Raw genomic sequence first — 18,396 nt, forward strand, 5'->3', positions numbered from 1 at the left:
GTTGGTGATGATAATAAAGGTGATTATGATGATAATAATAATAATAATAATAATAATAATAATAATAATAATAATAATAATAATAATAATAACAATAACGCTGATGATGATGGCAATCATAATAACGATAATGATGGTGACAATGACGATGATGATAACAACGACGATGATTACGATGGTCTTAGTGCCGATCGGTACCACGAGGACGATGGCAAAGATGATCATATATTGTTGCCGGCTATTATGTTGGCAATGGCGATGATGATAGTGAAGACCATCATTTTTTATATGCTTGAGTGTCAGTTACCTTCTCTGTGTAATTTGTTTGTGTACAGGTACGTGGATCATGATAAATGCGTACGCCTTACATCATAATCCCCACGTGTGGAAAGACCCTGAGGTAAGCGTGCACAAATTTAACCCAGTTGTGATTATATGGTTCTGTGATGTTTCGCTGCTTATAAGCCCCTCAAACCCAACTTGTGATTGATAACATGCCAGCTCTGATCTACATTTGTTAATTTTAAGCTCTGACCGGTGGTGAAAAAACTGCATCTTCTAATATTCCACTTTTCTCTTCACAGACTTTTGATCCATTACGATTCACGGTTGAGAACAGGAAAGACAACTCACCATATTCATATATACCATTTTCCGCTGGACCAAGGTTCGTTTCTCAAAACATATGGCACGCGCGCGGTGAAACCGTCTAACCGTATAATTAAAGTGAATAGGTGGAACCGTCTAACCGTACTAGTTAAAGTGAATAGTTAATTAATTAATTAATTAATTAATTGAAGGACTGTAAATACAAGCCTTTTCTCAAAGTGCCTTTAAAATAAGGTGGTGTTCATTGCAGCATCTCAATCTCCTGAATTTGATTCTACTTTGGATGTGTAAACTACAAATAGGATCTAATCCGTTTAAAACGGACTTTTTGAAATTTTCCCGCATAACTTTAGGGAGGAAGGTCCTCTACTTCTCTCTTGGTTGGAGTACATCGTACCGATAAAGCATGACCAAAGTTTCAGCGACCATTTCCATACATATTCGTCTCTGTGTCTGAATACATCATGCATTAATAGTTGTTATGGCTATGTAATAAAAAATGTAAAGGAGGAAAAAAAAAGAGAAAAAAAAAGAAACCAGTTGCGCAATTGCTGAATTTCATTCGTTTTCCATCACTGAGTTTGTTGCGCGCACCACTTGTGAAATAGAAAATGATTAAGTAGGATCAAGGGTGGATACACCCTGTAATTCTAAAATTGCGCACTCTGTTTTCTGTGATGTTGCATTCTGTCCACATCAAAATGGATAACATGCAGTAGGCGCCTAACTCTCGTCTGTATGTTTTAATCTCCACAGAAATTGTATTGGAATGAACTTTGCAATGACTGAAATGAAGATAGCCGTGGCATCGATTCTTAGAAGGTCTGTTCATAAGTACCCCTTCCCCCCCACCCAGTGAATGCCTGTTACCTTTGAACTCAACGTCACAGGCTTTTGTAGTTTTTTGCGTTTACTAATTTTAAAGACAAGGTTTACTTTGGCAAAGCGAACTGCTTTTGACTGGGAGATCAAAATCTCTCGGAAATCCTAAATCGGTTTTCGCACAACTGCTAGGTCCTTGTTGTTAAAATGCGAATAACGTCACCTTACGCCCACGAAGTAGTCGCTATCAAGAAAGACAGACGGTGGACAGGCTTTATTTTCGCACAAGCTGTACAGCTTTAATTTTTTTGCGGTTGTGTTCAAGTAATGACTTGAGCAACTAACCATTATGACCTTCTGAAACCAAAACAAAAGAAATATGGATTACAATAAAATTTAGTCAACTTTTTCTTTGAATTTCTCCAAGAATTCTTAATAGATTTTTTTATTTAGAAGCTATATCGAACACTCGAAAGGGTGTTTCATGCGATTTCCAAACACTTCGAAGTCGGTTACAAAAAACTCGGCTTCGGCTGCACCTGCTTTTTTTTAGGTTTGGAATTGAATGAAACACTCTTCCTCGTTTTTGGTTTATACATAACACGTGCTTCAAGCAGATGGATAGTGAGTCATCCACTGGATGGCTGCGTATTAAAGCCATTCACACTTTCTTAACATGTCTTTTTTTGGTTACTGTTGTTGCATTGATTGCAGGTTCAAGTTATCAATAAACAAGGAAAAACAACTTACCTCAGACGACTTGTTTCCAGAGATAATGCTACGCACAAGAACAGGGCTTCGTTTAAATTTGACGCCACGATTATAGCCTGCGAGCTTAAACATCAAGGCCTGTTTGTTGGCTACCGTGTCACAACTATCCACTGCAACTCGTTGTTTCATAGGCCTTGTGCAAAAATGGCTGACATTTTAGTACAGTCGAACCTCTTTATTATGGACACCAAGGGGAAAGGAATAAGTGTCCATATTATAGGTGTCCGTTTTAGAGAAGTAGGCTTGATATGGATTTTGGTCTCTCGGGGACCAAGTGAACTGTCCGTAATAGAGAGGTGTCCGTAAGGAGAAGTTCCACTGTATTCTTTCGACTCCATTCAAATTAACCCAATCAGCCATTTTTGCAGAGGGTGTACATCGTTCTATCGCTCATGGTCTTAAGCTCTGACCCAGCGCCACACCTTTCTAGTTTGATTATTTGCTAAGAGGTTATAGGCGAGTGAACCGGCGGTCAGGGTGTTATGGGATGGGGCATTTTACCTTCCTATCTACCCTTTCAAGTTTTTCAGACTGCAAAATACGTTTTTTTGTCTGAACAACTGTGAAACTTATTAGAGGGTCTCGAAGAAAATTTCCTCAAGATTATCGATTGACAGCTCGATCACTTTCCTATCCTTTTGGTGTGTCCCCATGCCAATTTTCAGAAAAAGCATAAAAACTGTTTGGCATTCTAAAACCGTTCTTGTATATTGCTACGTTGTTTCTTACTTTGTATATAGTCCAAAGAAGAAATGTTTTTTGAATTCCCTTGTCACTTATTTAACTGTTACCTTATTTAACCAAGTTCTAAGAAAAGTGGTTTTTAGGCACACAAAAGTACAACGAAACGAAGAGGTCTGCCCCTTTGCCTTGCAGTAAGAGTAGAACTGGTATTTGCCAGACGTCCACTACTCGAAGCTACGACACATTGATAAAGTTTTCAATTTCATTTTCGGAATATTTAGAACTCGAATCGCTTGCAAATCATTTTCGTCCCCAGAGCCATCTGCTCTTCTTAACTGGCGACTCCAAGGCTTCGTCGGTTAAAACAAGCAGTTGGTTCTGGGCACGAAAATACCCACAGATTGACTCCTTCCTCCCCCCCCCGGGGCTCTTTGTATTGTTACTGGTGTTAAGATGTTTAGCGACGTCTACAGTCGTTTGATTTGCATGACCAAATAAAGTTTCCAAAGCAACTTGTAATGTATTTATCAGCTACACGAAATGAGAAATAAATTAAAGAATTACATAGCAGCATACCAGCCTTGGCCTGGCAGCTGTTTCTATGCAACATAGTTAAAAGAAAATACACCTTATCAAGTAGAAAACGGCTTTTTCACTTTTATTTAATTAAATTTATCTTGAAATGAAAAAAACTCTTGCAAGTTTTTTTTAACCATGCTATTTCAGTACCATACGAATTTAAAAGAACTTTGTACGTGGATTACCGTAAGAGTACCTCCAAAATAATATCAAAAACAATCCTACCACTTACTCGAGTATAACGTTTCCAATGTATGGTGAAACAAGTCCTTGGCGCAAATAAGCATTCTGCTGAGATACCTTATTCTTTCTTTCTTTCTGGATTGCTCTGCGGATACACTCAGAATCCTTCCTTACATCTAACAAAAGAATACTTAACAATATGTAATCAGTTGCCAAACACATCAACTCTTCGATTGCTTTTCTAAATTACAAGAAGCACCAACTTGTTTCTCTTAAAGTAACGTCAATTTATTCGTTCCAATTTGTCCGCCAAGACACTTCAGCATCTCCAAAATGGGAACAAAACAAAAACACTAACAACAAAACTGAAATATATTAATAACGATATCTGATAAGAAATATCTTCACGATTTGTATAAAACCCTTTCGGTTCATTGCTGTAATAACAATTTCTCTATCTTACAACGGAAAAACCGCATTGAATTACGGTGGCAATTCTCGTAATAACTATTATTTAGACTACACACCGCATGGCACAATCTGAATCCACGAAAAACCTGAAAAAAGGAAACACACATCTATAAATAAGAACACAAAGATACATCAGTAAAGGATGTGCTATAAAGCAGCTTTTAATTAGTGAATGGTGAACAACCAAACCCCCACCACCCAACAACAAAGAAAGAAAGAAAGAAATAAAGAGAACTTATCCCTCTCTAGCTAATGACAACAGACAAGTGTACAGAATCGAATGAATCAATCAGTGTCAAGAGCAGGAACATAGTGCGAGTATTTTTTGTTACCAATCAGTCTTGTGAAGCCAATACTTTTGGGTATTTAACCGAATTCCACTCTGCTGAAAATTGAGAGAAAATATATCAAACACGAGGAGTGTTTTCATCTGATTTCAAAAACTCTTTCGAGTGTTTGATATAGCTTCTCAAACTATTAATGTAATTCTTGGAGAAATTGAAAGCAAACGTTCACCGAATTTTATGATAATTTTTTGTAACATTTTTTTTTCACTTAAAGCACAAATACTAGAGTAATACAAACAAATACAAAGTTAAATAATTTTATGATGATTGATCACATTTCCAAACCTCGTTTACGGTAGTGATTTCCTTTGCTTTTTCTCCACGACTTATTAAAAACGCTGAGAATATACGTTTTCTAACGGCAATCCGTCTCAATCTTCGCCAATCTTTAAAATCCTGTTCCTCACTGGTCATGACTGTTTTTTTAATTCAACTCTTGGTGAGATTATTGAGCGGTCTTACTTAATAACAAGACTTAAGTTGACTACCTTAATGATTAGAAATTTATGTTCCCTCATTTTCCAAGCTATCTTCTAACGACTCCTCTGAACTTGTTGTTTCCAACTTGGTAACCTTTGCTTCAACTGTGTCATCAGTGGGTAACGCTGCAAGTGGGTACAAAACATGATGATCGTTTATGATTCGGATTTTCAGTAATTCACACAGGTGGGTCTAGGAAATTCTGATACGATACGATACTTTATTTAACGTGGGATTTAGGCTTAGCTTAATCAGCTAGTTTACACGTAATCCACGGCCAAGTATATACTAAAAATTAGAAACTGAAAAATGAACAACAATTCATGGTACAAAAACTGTAAAAGCTAAGAACTACGAATCGGATGAAAAAAAAAAAGTTGTCTGAAACAGACAACTTTGCGCCACACACGTATCAACCTAGGAAGGTAGGGAATCAATAACAACAACAACAACAACAACAAAACCCTGGAAATTTAAAAATTTTGCTTCTTTGACATGCTATTTTCTGGATTGGAAACTGAACTACTCACTTTAAAGGAACAGGTATCTCAGGGAACAAAAACAAAATAATTTTTTAAGAATGTGAATGATGGAATTCAAAGACATTATAATGCAGTTTCAAGGAAGGGGAAATGATGAAAATCCCCTTTAAACGGCAAAAACTAAAATGGGTGAAATCAGTTCCAATTGTCTTCATTTTGTACTAGATCCCCATTTGCCTGAGGTCAACCCTCAGGCATTTAAAAAGAGAAAAATGAAGTGTCAAGAAAGGTTTTGATAACTTACTTTGACTGCTCTCTGAAGAGTTGGTGATGATACTTTGTGGAGGGGAATCAAGGGATGTACTATTGGAAGGTTTTTTAGACTCTGGGGCAGAGCTGGCAGATTCAGGTGATGAAGAAATTAAAGAAACATTAGCAACTTCTTCAACTTTTACTGACAAGTCACTGACATTATTTGCTGCAGAGGTGGATGGTTTGATATTTTCTAAGCCAGCTTCCTCCTGCTCAGTTTTTTCTGTGCTGCTATCAGTTAGATTCTGGTTTGAAGGTTCTTCTTTGACTACTGAGATGATAGACTCTGTATTTTGTGGTGCTGAGGTGGTTTCTGTGAAATATAAAAAAGGACAAAATATTAGAAAGGGTTTGAAAAGGACTTATTTCAAGTTTTTTTTTTAAAGAAACAATGATCTGACATTTGCATATCATTTGAAATAATTATATCTTTGAATGACTAGTCTCCAATAAGACTCTATAGCATCATTTGACTACAACTACAAGAATCCTTTTGTTTTTTTTTGTCTTTTGTTTTCTCATGCTAATTGGAGCCATTGTTCTTTGTTCCCCGATGGGCTTACAAAATTTGAATATGAAAATGAAAATGAAATGAATTCTGGTAGTTGTAGTCTTACGCCATCATGAGATTTGGCCCATTGTCATTTTTCTTACAAAGCCATGGATACAGTACTTTTTTTTTTCATGGATACAGTACTTACTTGGCAAAAGTTTGTCAGGCTTCTGAAGAGCTTGGAGTTGTTGTTTTACTGATTCTATGTCTAATTTGTTGCTTGATAACTGCTCCCATAGTTTTCCTACTTCTGCTGAACAGTTACATATCACAGATTTCTCTGGCATCGCATTTTGGTGCTGATGGTGGTAAACTGTTTTGTTGACTTGTTCAACCTCCAACATCTGTAACAATCAGCACAAAAATGTGACTCAATCAGAGACAGTGTTAAGACAGTAAACGAACATTGGTGTGGATGCCTGGATAGAGAGCGCATGCTTAGAGACATTTTGAATGTTCCTGATTATTTTAAGTTTAGTGAGCAAAGTTATGCGGACTATTGTCTTGGGTGTGAGGAGTTTTGGTGAGACACGTTTTTGTGAAAGTTTATCGTTAACTACATTACTGTTTTGGTGGTGTTTGTTTGGCCAATTCTTGTGCTTGTTTTTTAGAAGAGTTTTTAGCAACTGCTTGCGAACAGACAGCTTACACTTAAAGTGATATTTGCACCCCTTCAACTCCCCAAATAAAACCTGTAAAGATAATAATAATGACAGCTACTGAGTGGCAGTGGTACTTCTCCGTAGTGCTTGCTGTTATGCTGTACAAGGTGGTCCTAGAGATTTTGAGTGTGAGGATGACCTCCTGAAGCATGACCATTCAAATCAAAGTTAGAGTTCAGTAATTCCCTGTGGTGCTGTTTATTATACTGTATAAGGTGGTTCTAACTTTTGAGTGTGAGGATGAAATCCTAAAGTGTGACCATTTAAATGAAAGCTATTGAGCAGTAGGTTTTTGTGAAGTTCTGTTTATTTATTATGGTGTACAAGGAATTAGGTAGTTCAATAAGCGACCCCTTTCTTTAATGGACAAACAGTCACTAGTGTTTCAGTTATGGGAGGGTTTACTTTATTTCATAACATACAAAAATGTCATGCCCTTTTACTGTATAAGCCAAGGTAGAACATTTTCCACAGAACCCTGGTCAGACTATTATTAAAGGGTAGCATACCAGTTTGGCTAGTTTTCTGGAGTGTTGATGTACATCCTCTGAGAGTTTTGTAACATCAAGTGACAAATTGAAGACATGAGCTAAAACACCTTCATGGTCTTCTCCAAGGTGACCTCTTGACACCACACTACTGTGGTTTGGTCTCAGCATCTGTGACACCTTTGTTTGCAAGTCATTGATGGTTGTCTGATACACAAGAAAATAACACAATCATATACATCATTATATGTTGATGGATGATTTCATTTCTATTCATTTTTAAACCATATCACAAGCAAGTGAGTGATATTGTATTAAAACTAGGCACAAGCATTTAACAATACCTCATGCCATCTTCAGAAGACTTTGGATGATGTCCAGGAAACTTCAGTAATCAGAAGCCTTCAGGTCTTTTTACAAACTATTTGAAGACAAGTCATCTCCAAACCAATTCGGGTATGCTTTGGAAGTTTTTGATTAAAGTTATATTTAAACATATAACTCAGAGAAGAACAATTATATCACTTCTTGGCTACCACTTCTACTCACAACTTTTTACACTGATATCCACAGTTAATAAATATTAAGTAATTTTAAAAGTTAAATCTGTTGCTCCAATCTTCTTTCAAAGCCAACAAAGTAACTTAAAGAGGATGGTGGTTAAAAGGAACATTTTAAAAATAGTGAGCAATGTTTTAAATAGGACTTTAGAAAGAAAGTCACTTGAGGGAGATGCACATGCAAATGTTGTGGTTTAAATTTTGTTATGTACAAACTGGTCATGAAGTTAAAATCCCTTAAAAGAAATAAGCAGAAGATACATGAAGGAAACCATCAAAAGTCTCTAGATATTAAAGTCATGGGATGCCAGTAAGAAAGGAGTTTACTTACCACATGTTTCTTGACTTCTTGAAGCAAGCTTTTCATCAAATCTCTGAGTTTCTTTACTTCATAGGAAAGTGTATGGTTAATGGTTGTCACAATTCCCATGACTCTGCCAACTTCCTATAAACAAAATAAGGAAGAAAATGGCATGCAATGGCTTAAAACAAAACCTGTTGAGGGTGTGTTCAGAAGTGCTCAAATTAAACCAGTTAGTATGTTCTTGTTCTAAAGCCCTGTTTTCACTGGACCTTTAAGGCCTAGGAGCTTTGTTTTGTTTGTTCTTTTGACCAATAATGTGAGCTGCAAATAGTGCATGCAAGTAATACAGTGCTTAAGCCATGGCATCACTAAAATATGAAAATTTGTGATCTGGGATGGCCGAGTTATACACACTTATAAATCTTAATTCCCCCATGCATGTTTAATTTTTGCACCACTGACCAGTTCTAAACAGAAGCAACCAGCACAAAATTAGAGAGTTTTCTATAGGGAAACGAGGACTTAAAAGTAAGCAGATCTTATCTGAGAGGATGATTTTTGGCCAGTGGATATTTTGACTATGGTCTTTACAAAGCCGTCACCAAATCCCAAAATTTCATGAATTTAATGTTTTACGATGTCACACACTTCACCACTGTTATGGTAGGCTGCGATAAGAAACCAGCTTTGCAAACAAGGGATCTGATCCATGATCATGAACAGATGTTTGACCAAACATAATTATGAATAAGCCTTTCTCTCAGTTCAGCAAATACATGTACCATCGTTTGGACTCTTACAGAAACATGTTGAGAAAATTCCTACTTACAGCTGAAATTGTTGCAGTAACATTCTTGAAAGACACCTTATCTTCCAATTTTGCATTTTCATCTGAACTGACAGGCATCCTTAAAATTAATGGTGGGGTCTCTCTTTTCTGAGGAGGTTTTGGGGTTGGTTTTCCCATGACTTGAGCAACTTGAACCTGTTGAAAGATATATCATCATTCAAATGAATCCTACTTAGCAGTAAAGGGAGAGGGATGTAATAATCCTTGTTGCTTTTAACACTACAGAAACTCAGTAGACCTGCACCTTTCAAAAGCTCTTTTTTCACTGGACCCTGATTACCTGCAGTTGCATTGTTTTTGAGGGTAGGGGGCATTGTTATGTTGTTTGTTCTTTTGACCTCTCGACCAACCATCCAAGACATGGCAAACCGTGCAGGGCATTCCAGAAACTAACTCAAGCTCTGTTAGTTTGGTTAGCCTGAAGCTTGAACACAACTTTACCTTTAATAAACACTTTTCTAGGTCGAGCTCACTTGTACAAAAAAAACAAACAAACAAACAAACAACAAAAAACACTTACTGAAAGATTAAAAAACTGTTTTGTCAGCTTATTCACTTTTCCATGCTGTTGGGCAGCTAAATCTGTTAACTGCTTTATTTTGTCTTTAATCTCTGTGATTTCTCCACCAGTGTCTGCCATTCCTTTCTTTAATGATTCAATGTCACTAGTGATTTTGTTTGCACTTTCTGGTCTTTCAACCTTCTTCTGCAGGTCATTTACTGTTGAATTTAAATATGCAATCTGAAGAAGAAAAGCACAAGTTAAATTTTATGCTAGATATACCAGAATATAAAAATCAGGGTTTGTACACTTTTGGGCTTTTAAAAATCCATTACTTTCCATGACCATTTTTAATTTTTCCATGACAAAGTGTTCGTATTTTACAGTGTTAAAATGCACAGTGTTTATTTCTACTGTGTGAAAATATATGCCTTGGTTCCTTTTTTAATTTTTTTTTTTTTTAGATTGTTCATCCTTCGCTTTTTCAAATATAATTATTATAAATTGTATGTTTGAGGGATAATAAACAAAATAAATATAATTATTATAAATTGTATGTTTGAGGGATAATAAACAAAATAAATAATAAAACTACTTGTGAACTCTTAATTTCACTGCAAGTTGAAAAGTACTCAAATGGACGATTTAGTTAAAGTTATGAATCTTTCACTCCCCTTCACACTGTAATCCCATATCCCATGAAGTATGGATAGTCCAGCGACGTTCCTCCGCTGCTTCTGGTTCCCTCGCAATGCCCCCTCTTCATCACAAAAAAATCTGCAAACATTATTCTTACCTGCCTAAGTATTGATTTATAGTGCTCATCACTGAGCTTGACAGCTTTCTCTTCACTGGCTTTCAGTGTTTCATATTTGTGACTCATGTCATTACTCAGGTCTCCATATTCTCTAGTAGTGCTTCTATCATACGACTCCACTGTAAGGGGACAACCAAACATGATTTATGAATAAACAAGTTCTGTACATGCATAATAAAATATATGTGGTGGTTAAATTTGTTTTCTGTTAGAAATTTTATAAGCCAGTTTGATTTTTGACAATTTCCTCTTCACTTTCTATTTTTCTTTGCTCCAGATTAATGAATCCAAGACAAAGAGAACAATAATAATTATTAAACTGGTCTAAAACCTTTCAAACAAAAACAAAGTAAATTTGAAACACATCCTCAGTAACTTGATTTTTCACTTGGAGACTGCACTGGGGATACGCATAATTTTAGCTAGTATTTTATGGATCAAACTGGTTTGTTACCAGAGAGAGGGAAGGGGTGCAAGGGAAGTTGTTGCCACGAGGTTATGACCCAGTTTTGTATTTCAGAAATCACAATACAAAGAAATTACTTCCTGGTTCTTGAAAATACAAATCATATGAGAATTTTCGAGAACTATGAACGTAATAAGAGAACAAAACTTTAATTAAGTCTCTGTGAAAGACCACTTTGATTCAGTTCATCAGTTAATTGAAACAATACCTAACCACATCAGTCAACTAAAAGGAAGCCTAATTTATTCCTCGTCTCACCTGCGCTAGGGGTGTTTTGAGACTCATGCATGAAAACCCTATCAGTAATTCACATATCCCTTTGTGAATTTCCAGAGCAAAACACAACTTACTGTTTCCCATTCTACAAAGTAACATGCTGTTTAACAGAAACCCACTGAGGCAAACAAGCTATGGACCTCCATCAATGAAGTTACAAATTCATGATGCATTGTTTCAATGTTTCAAGGATTTAAGCAGTTCATGTCTCATAAAGTGCACTTCATTCACAATTTAAAGAACAGTTTTTCAATAAATCACGATTCATGTACCACAAAAGTAATGAATCACTGAGTCACGAAAATAACCTTGCCCCTGTGCCCTCTTATCAGTAGAGGGAAAAAAAAAGTAAAATTAAAAACCATCTTGTTCACAGAACTTTTAACATTTTTCGTCATAAAAATTTTAGCAATAAAAAAGTTCAGCTGTCAATTTTATCCCAAGAGGAACAAAGCCAAGCAAGCAACATTAATTTTTCCCCACTAAAAAAAAAACTACTTGTACAGTATGCAATTTGCTACGAGACAATTATTATTAACTTAATATCTGCCGTTTGAGAAGTCACAACTGTTAGAACTCCTGGCGTATCAAATGTTTCTTTTTTCTTTTCATATAATTCAGTCATTAATAATATATTATTTTCAAAATTAAAAATTAAAAATGTCACTGATGGTTATGAGTTTGGAAGTTTGTGAAAACACTTTGTTATCTTTGGAAACAACAAAATAATGAAGACAGACAACAATGCTTTCCAATCTAGTTTTCTACACTTCCGGTGATATATATTAAATATTGAAATGGTGGGGCCAAGGCAAGTTTATAAGTTTGTGAAAAAGTAGACTGTTTCTAAAAACAAACAAATTAAAACTGTACAATTCTCGATATTGTTACAGTAGTAATTATATGGGGCTAAATTTTCTTGCGATCTAGAAGGAAAATATTTCTTGACTCCGAGTTTGTTCATCACAAAGAAAATTAACAATTATTAGCCACACTAGAAAACAAACCAGAAGAGTGTTCATGAATAATTTCACAATATTGGCTAATATTTCTTCTGTTTATGTATATGTACAGGGGATCAGATATTATAAATGCAATATTTCACTTAGTGGTGCTCATGAATTCACATAATAAATATAAATTTTACAACCCAAAGTAAAGCAGATTAAGAAAAATTGTTGTTACACAAAACATCCAGAAACCTACTTAAGGTCTGAGAATTTGCCTAAACCCTAAGACTCCCCGTAAATATTTAAAGAATCGTGTTTCATTAGCAACACCTGTATTAATAAATGCACTTTCAAGAACAGACCAGCAAGATAAATTATATGGCAATAACTTTCGAACCGAGCCAGCAGGATAAAGTAAATATTCCATTAACCTTGTAATATTACTCATTTTCAAAATGAGCTGGGAGAAGAAATAGGCCGAGATAAAAGAATTAAAATATTTTAGCAGAGATGAGATTTCTATGCCTACAATAACAACATCACCTGGGGGGAATAAATTTACTCATAACATTTTATTCCTGCGTCTGAAATCTAATTTATTTTACCATAAACCGTAGTCTATTCATCGCCAAACACAATTAGTGACAACGGAAGGCTTGAACTATTGAAAATAAACAAGCACGCTTTTCAGAAACTCTCTTACATTCAACACAATGTAAATTTAAGCTAATCCGCGAGTGGGCAATATCACCAAACGTATTATTAGCTATTCGCGTGTATAGACTGTTTCAACGACAAAACATTGATATTAGACTTGTATTTTACCGGTCTGAATAAAAATAATCAAACTGAGCACTTAAAGAAAAAATCACAGTCTACTAGCTCGACGAATTTTGTTTAATTATTTCTTCATTTTTGCCGAAGGTGAATAATTGATGAGCGAGCAGGGAAGAGGAACATTTGATCAAAACAACACATCCGAGACCACAAGTTATATCGGAAAATCGGGACACCTCGTAGACGAATTGATAAGCAAGAAGTATCTACTTTTGGAAAAATTTAAAAACCAAAAAAACATAAAACTGTAATTAAGGAGTGAAGCACAGCTATAAATTTTAGTATTTTACGAATTGATGGCGTACGATGTAAAACTGTGATTGATCTAGGAGTAACTCGTCGTTGTATAAAGTATATTTGAGAGCATTCATGCATGACCATCATTTTCAGTATAGCACGGAAGTTTACTTTTAACACAAAATCACGGTGCACATAGTGGATAACATAATTAATATTCACAACTTCCTGTTCGCCACGGAAGAATTAGACCGAAATTAAAACGCAATTTTACAAACTACAAACTACTGTATGCTATAGCGACTCAGAGGAAAACCAGTGAAGAGTGACTCGCAATATTTTAAATGATTCTGTACTTAGTCCACTCACGAAAGCTGACTCACCTTTGCTAAGTCGTTTCCTTACAAAGTCTAGGTCTCGTTTCAGTCTTAAACTGAACCATCCCAGTACAATTACACATAAAACTGAAGCGATAAGGAGGACGGAGAGGAACACCGAGGCGCAAACTCTACAGCAATCACATCGCCTTCTGAAACGTTCGAAAATGAATTTATGAATTCAAACACGAAAGAAAAGAAAATTTAAAACGTCAGCTTTCAAACTCTCTGCAAAGCCGATGCGAAGGCAATTTTCTAACCTTGCGACATACATGGATTTACCCGGTGTGATGATTCTCTTCTTGGGGAGTGGGAATTCCTGCAGGTCAGAGTCCGAATCGTCATCAGGAACAAGCGTGCCATTTTTTCGCGACGAAAGCTTCATTTTGCTTTTACGCTTTCCCATTCCAAAACTTGAAAATAGCCATCTTTCCTTCTAAAGACTAAGTGGCAAAGGAACGCTTCAAACAATTACTCGTCACCTTCGTTTCTCTCTTGGCGTAACATGCTCAATAAAATTATGCAAATGACATTCAAATAATTGAAGACTGCAGCGTGGGGACTGGGTCAAACAACACGCACACTATTTTCCTCTCTTTTTCTTTCTTTCGTTCCATTTTTTATCATTTTCCACTGTGAACTTGGCTGTTGTTAATTAATGCAAAATTTATTTAGATATTTTTAAATGGGGATTCAGCTTCCCCCCATTAATTTTTTCCAAATGTAATAATAACTGTAAGAATATTGAAAGTTGTAAGTCTGTCCGCCTAAATTAGCTCTTGCTACCTGCGGGCCAGTCTCTCTTTTTTGCTGAATTTTTGAATAAACTTGTAAACTTGTAAAACGTAGTAGGAATATTTGTTAAGAATGCAAACTTCCTATCTTTAATTTTGCATTTTTTTAATATCATCTTTGCTAAAGTTATTCTGGTCATACACTGTCTCTCAGATCTTATTTCTACTTTACTTGATCAAAATGAAGAACTGCTTTGCCCCAGGTCATATAATTACCTGAGTGATTGAGTTGTTGTTGTTGTTGTTTTACTATGTTTCATGTACAACAAACATTTTTTGAAGGAAGAAGAAAATATATTTATTTTCCCACGCAACACAGACATCACAATGTTAGCAGAAAGCACCCACTGATGTAAGAGAAGAAGCTTGGCAAAAAAAAAGTGTCACCTGGAAAATCAATTATTTGACTAGTAAAATTCCTAGCTCCCAGCTACAATCGGAGGACTGGGGCATCAAAGTCCTATGTACATGTTGAGTTTTAAATTGATTTTTGGTTTGTATCAAAGATACCAGAAACAAGGAAACAAGGATTTAAGTGGCAGGAAACAACAAACGGTAAAAACTACAAAGCATTGTATAATATTTCACAAATTATTATAGTGGAAAATTTACAATATTATTGGCATTGTTATGTATGAGCTTGTAGGAGATGTCAAAACCAAACCCATTGCATACTAACCAACACATAATGGCCTTGCTGACCATATCAGGGGTAACATGGAAAGTCATTTTGTGAGAACTGTTTAATTTAATAGGCCACATTAGAATCAACCCATGCTTTTCATTCCACTAACCATCGGTCAAATGAGATTGCTGTGAAATCTTAAGCTTGGGAGAAACATCACAAATACCAAGTTTTGTTTGCTTTTCCAAACTGAATGAATTACTAAGCCTGTTTATTTGTTTCATAACATCAAGGTGGAAGGGACCACTGAGGATGGGTGGGGAACTTGGAAAGTTCACAACTTTATCCCCACTACCATGCAGGGTACAGATTTTTTACTTACATGAAACAACTCTTTTCTTCATGGACTCCAGGGATGTTTTCAGAATGATTGTAAACCACATCATGGAGACCATTGTTCCCAGAGTGAAAAGAACAAAAATCACTTGAAGAGCATTCCATGGTGAACTGCAAGTTTTTGATTGTGGAGTAACATGAAGTTTCCTGGTAAATATGAATACATATTTAGTACAGTTTTGAAGGGGACCTAAATCCCACACAAAACAATTTCATTTCTTTGAGAAAAAAGAAAAATGTAAATGCTATTCCTCTTTTCTCCCAGGTACATAAAATCAATTTTAAAAAAAATGATACGTGTTAGCTTAAGTGAAAGCAGGTTTACTTAACAATAATTATTATTATTATAATTATTGATGCTCACCTAAAGAAAAATGGACTAAAAGGGACTACAGAAGAGGCCATTTAGGGTCCACTTATCTACTGGTAAGCAATGATTTGAACTTTGAAAGTCGCAATCATACTCAATCTCGTACTCAACACTACTCTGATGTGAAGGTCCCCATTGAGCAAATCATGCTTCAACTGGTAGTTTGTAGAAAAATTTTATTATTGAAGGGAATTTTGTATTTCAAAACTAGTTGGGTTTGAAAATAAAGGCTGATAAGGAACTTGAAAAAACAGCTAACCTAAACTGTCCATGGCAGATGAGGCAGGAGCGGGGGATTTGGGTTAATAAGGGACTGGTCATAAAGTACAGGGGGGGGTGGGCTGGAAAAAAAGGGGGGGGTGGGTCACTGTTTTCATGCATGTAAAAAGGGGTGGGCTAGCAAAAACCATGCATCATTAAAGGGGTGGGGCACATAATATTTTTGCACATGTTTTGCATCAAATGGTGCCTTTTGCCAGTAAAACTGTGAAATGTATTAACAGTAAAAGCACAAATTATAATTGTGTAGTTTCAGAAAATATCCATCCCCCATCACAGAGGGAATTTATAAAAGGACGCCCTACCGCCAGGAACTTCCAAGTTTCTTTCATACAATCTCTGTAATTTTGTTCTTTCTCTTACCACCATCCCCTCCAGAATCTTGAATTCCCTCCATGGGTGGGGTAAGGATATTTTCTGGAACTACACATTCTATCAAGAAAAGGGCAAGTTCACTCGCATCCATTAAAATGAACAACTATGATTCCATGTGGTTATTAATGATACATATTAGATGCACATTATCTTCTCAAAATCATTTCAGGTATTTCAACAAAAATAGATCTCATGCAATGATAAACTTCAAAAACAAGACTTTGTGCATGTGTGCTCCTTCCTCTATCATACTTGTCCTCTAATTTGTCTAGTTTTATGTATAGTCTTACCTTTATTTACTAGGGGTGGGTCATTTCATTTTTTACCTGAAAAATATGGGTGGGCCATGCATTATTCTGCAAAAATATGAGGGTGGGTCACACAAAACTAGCCTTCGTAAAAATGAATTTTTCCAGCCCACCCCCCCCCCGGTACTTTATGACCAGTCCCTAAGAAACCGTTTTAGCATCAGGGATTTGGGAAGCTCATATGTTAGGGGGTCTATATTTACAGTATTTAATTACGAGATGATTTTAATATTCTTAGTCTTGTGTGTGTCTCATGATTGATTACATAATGCAATTCAGGTAACATGAACATATATTTGTTTAAAGTACACACACCAAGCTCATGATAAAAACCAATCTGGCTTTTCACGTAATTCATCGCTTGAGGAAGAAGTGCCCAAGGCAATATGATCTTATTACTAATCAACTATTTATTTACCAAATGAATAAATCTTGTTTCTAGTAAGCTTACATAAGCTTATTTATTAGGGCCGAGATTGAGCCAATCCTAGTTTAAAAACCTCACTAAGGCTGCACATATACGATAGTTTTCTATCTTTCATTCGAAAATAAAGATTAGCCGTCTGTGGATGAAATCATGATGAAATGAAAGCTGTTATGTGTTATTAATTAAATCCCAGAAGCTTGCTTTATGCAATATTCGTTTTACAATGTCTTCCAAGTCTAACATGGAGAAATTCAACGAAGTTGTACGTAAGATTTAGTGTAAATACCTTGATTTCGGGCGTCTGAGACGAGTAGGTGGTAAATCAAGAGGAGGAACGTTATTATCTGATTCACTGCTTCTGTTGCCGCGATCTTCGTTTGAGTTGTATGAAATCAACAACGATTCCTCCTTGCTGCGTTTCGCCTTCTTTGAATTCATGGTGATTGCAATTAACTTCCTCTGTCCATTTACAACGAAAACGTTTGATTTCCTGTTTTAAGAATAAGTATCGTGGAATCTCCCGCGCTCATTTGAAGCATGTTAAGATTGTTCATTCGGCTGAAATAAGCGTCTTGTCATTGTCATGTCAGTTCATTGCTAGCAATTTCTGTCGCATCCGTAGAACGCAATAAACCCTAAAAAATAAAAACGATGTGATTTGTACGTCCACAACTTCTACATTGACTTGTAGTAAAATTGTCGTTCGTGAAGGAAGAAATATAACCGTTGCTGGGTAAATTTTATCTCTGAACGCGGAGAAAAGGTATTTACAACAATCTTTCCTTCAGCGCTGTCACAACAATTCCTACGAGACAGGGTGGGGTATGTATGATATGATGATTAGTCCCCTACCCAGGGGGAAATATAAAGTGAGAATTTTTTTGTGTAACTTGACCTAACTTCTGTTTTATATCCCATGGAATATTGCGAAATAACAAACAAAGAAAAAATTTTACTAGGATTGTAATTCCATGGATACAAAAGTGATTCTGTGTGAAGCATTCTCACAAATTCAAACTGTTAAATTGAGAATACAAGGAAAATAATATTTTCATTAGAACAAAAAATATCTTTAAGGCAAGAAAGAATGGTCAACAATACAATAGAATGGCTTTTATATACTAAAAAATAGATTGAATAAATAAAGTGAATGGCAGCAAGAATATGTCAGTTATACGCTCGCTCTGTGTTTCTGGAGAGCAT

At 35.8% G+C, this 18,396-nt stretch overlaps 2 protein-coding genes across 3 annotated transcripts in view; one reads left to right on the forward strand and one right to left on the reverse strand.

The window, feature by feature from the left end:
* LOC146475270 (cytochrome P450 4F1-like) overlaps positions 1-3,985 on the forward strand; it is a 25,389-nt gene extending 21,404 nt beyond the window's left edge. The window contains exons 11-14 of the mRNA XM_085115646.1: positions 336-400; positions 585-667; positions 1,366-1,431; positions 2,146-3,985. Of these exons, the coding sequence (XP_084971772.1) occupies positions 336-400; positions 585-667; positions 1,366-1,431; positions 2,146-2,257 (326 nt within the window). The 3' untranslated portion in view covers positions 2,258-3,985. The remainder of the gene's footprint in view (positions 1-335; positions 401-584; positions 668-1,365; positions 1,432-2,145) is intronic.
* Positions 3,524-17,998, reverse strand: LOC146475271 (uncharacterized). Of its 2 annotated transcripts, none has more exons than XM_085115644.1 (11): positions 17,480-17,998; positions 15,421-15,581; positions 10,456-10,595; positions 9,678-9,899; positions 9,137-9,292; positions 8,335-8,448; positions 7,465-7,650; positions 6,442-6,637; positions 5,733-6,053; positions 4,955-5,071; positions 3,524-4,205 (listed from the first exon to the last, which is right to left on the reverse strand). In XM_085115644.1, the coding sequence occupies exons 1-10, from the start codon at positions 17,629-17,631 to the stop codon at positions 4,971-4,973; spliced, it is 1,749 nt and encodes a 582-aa protein (XP_084971770.1). In that variant the 5' UTR covers positions 17,632-17,998; the 3' UTR covers positions 3,524-4,205; positions 4,955-4,970. The 2 variants fall into 2 exon arrangements, with proteins under 2 accessions (XP_084971770.1, XP_084971771.1); XM_085115645.1 differs by lacking the exons at positions 15,421-15,581; positions 17,480-17,998 and adding exons at positions 13,626-13,771; positions 13,880-14,158.
* Between the last annotated feature and the right edge of the window lie 398 nt (positions 17,999-18,396).

Source organism: Pavona decussata, unplaced genomic scaffold (assembly GCF_977016875.1).
Source record: "Pavona decussata unplaced genomic scaffold, jaPavDecu1.1 SCAFFOLD_84, whole genome shotgun sequence".
Taxonomy (NCBI): Eukaryota; Metazoa; Cnidaria; class Anthozoa; order Scleractinia; family Agariciidae; genus Pavona; species Pavona decussata.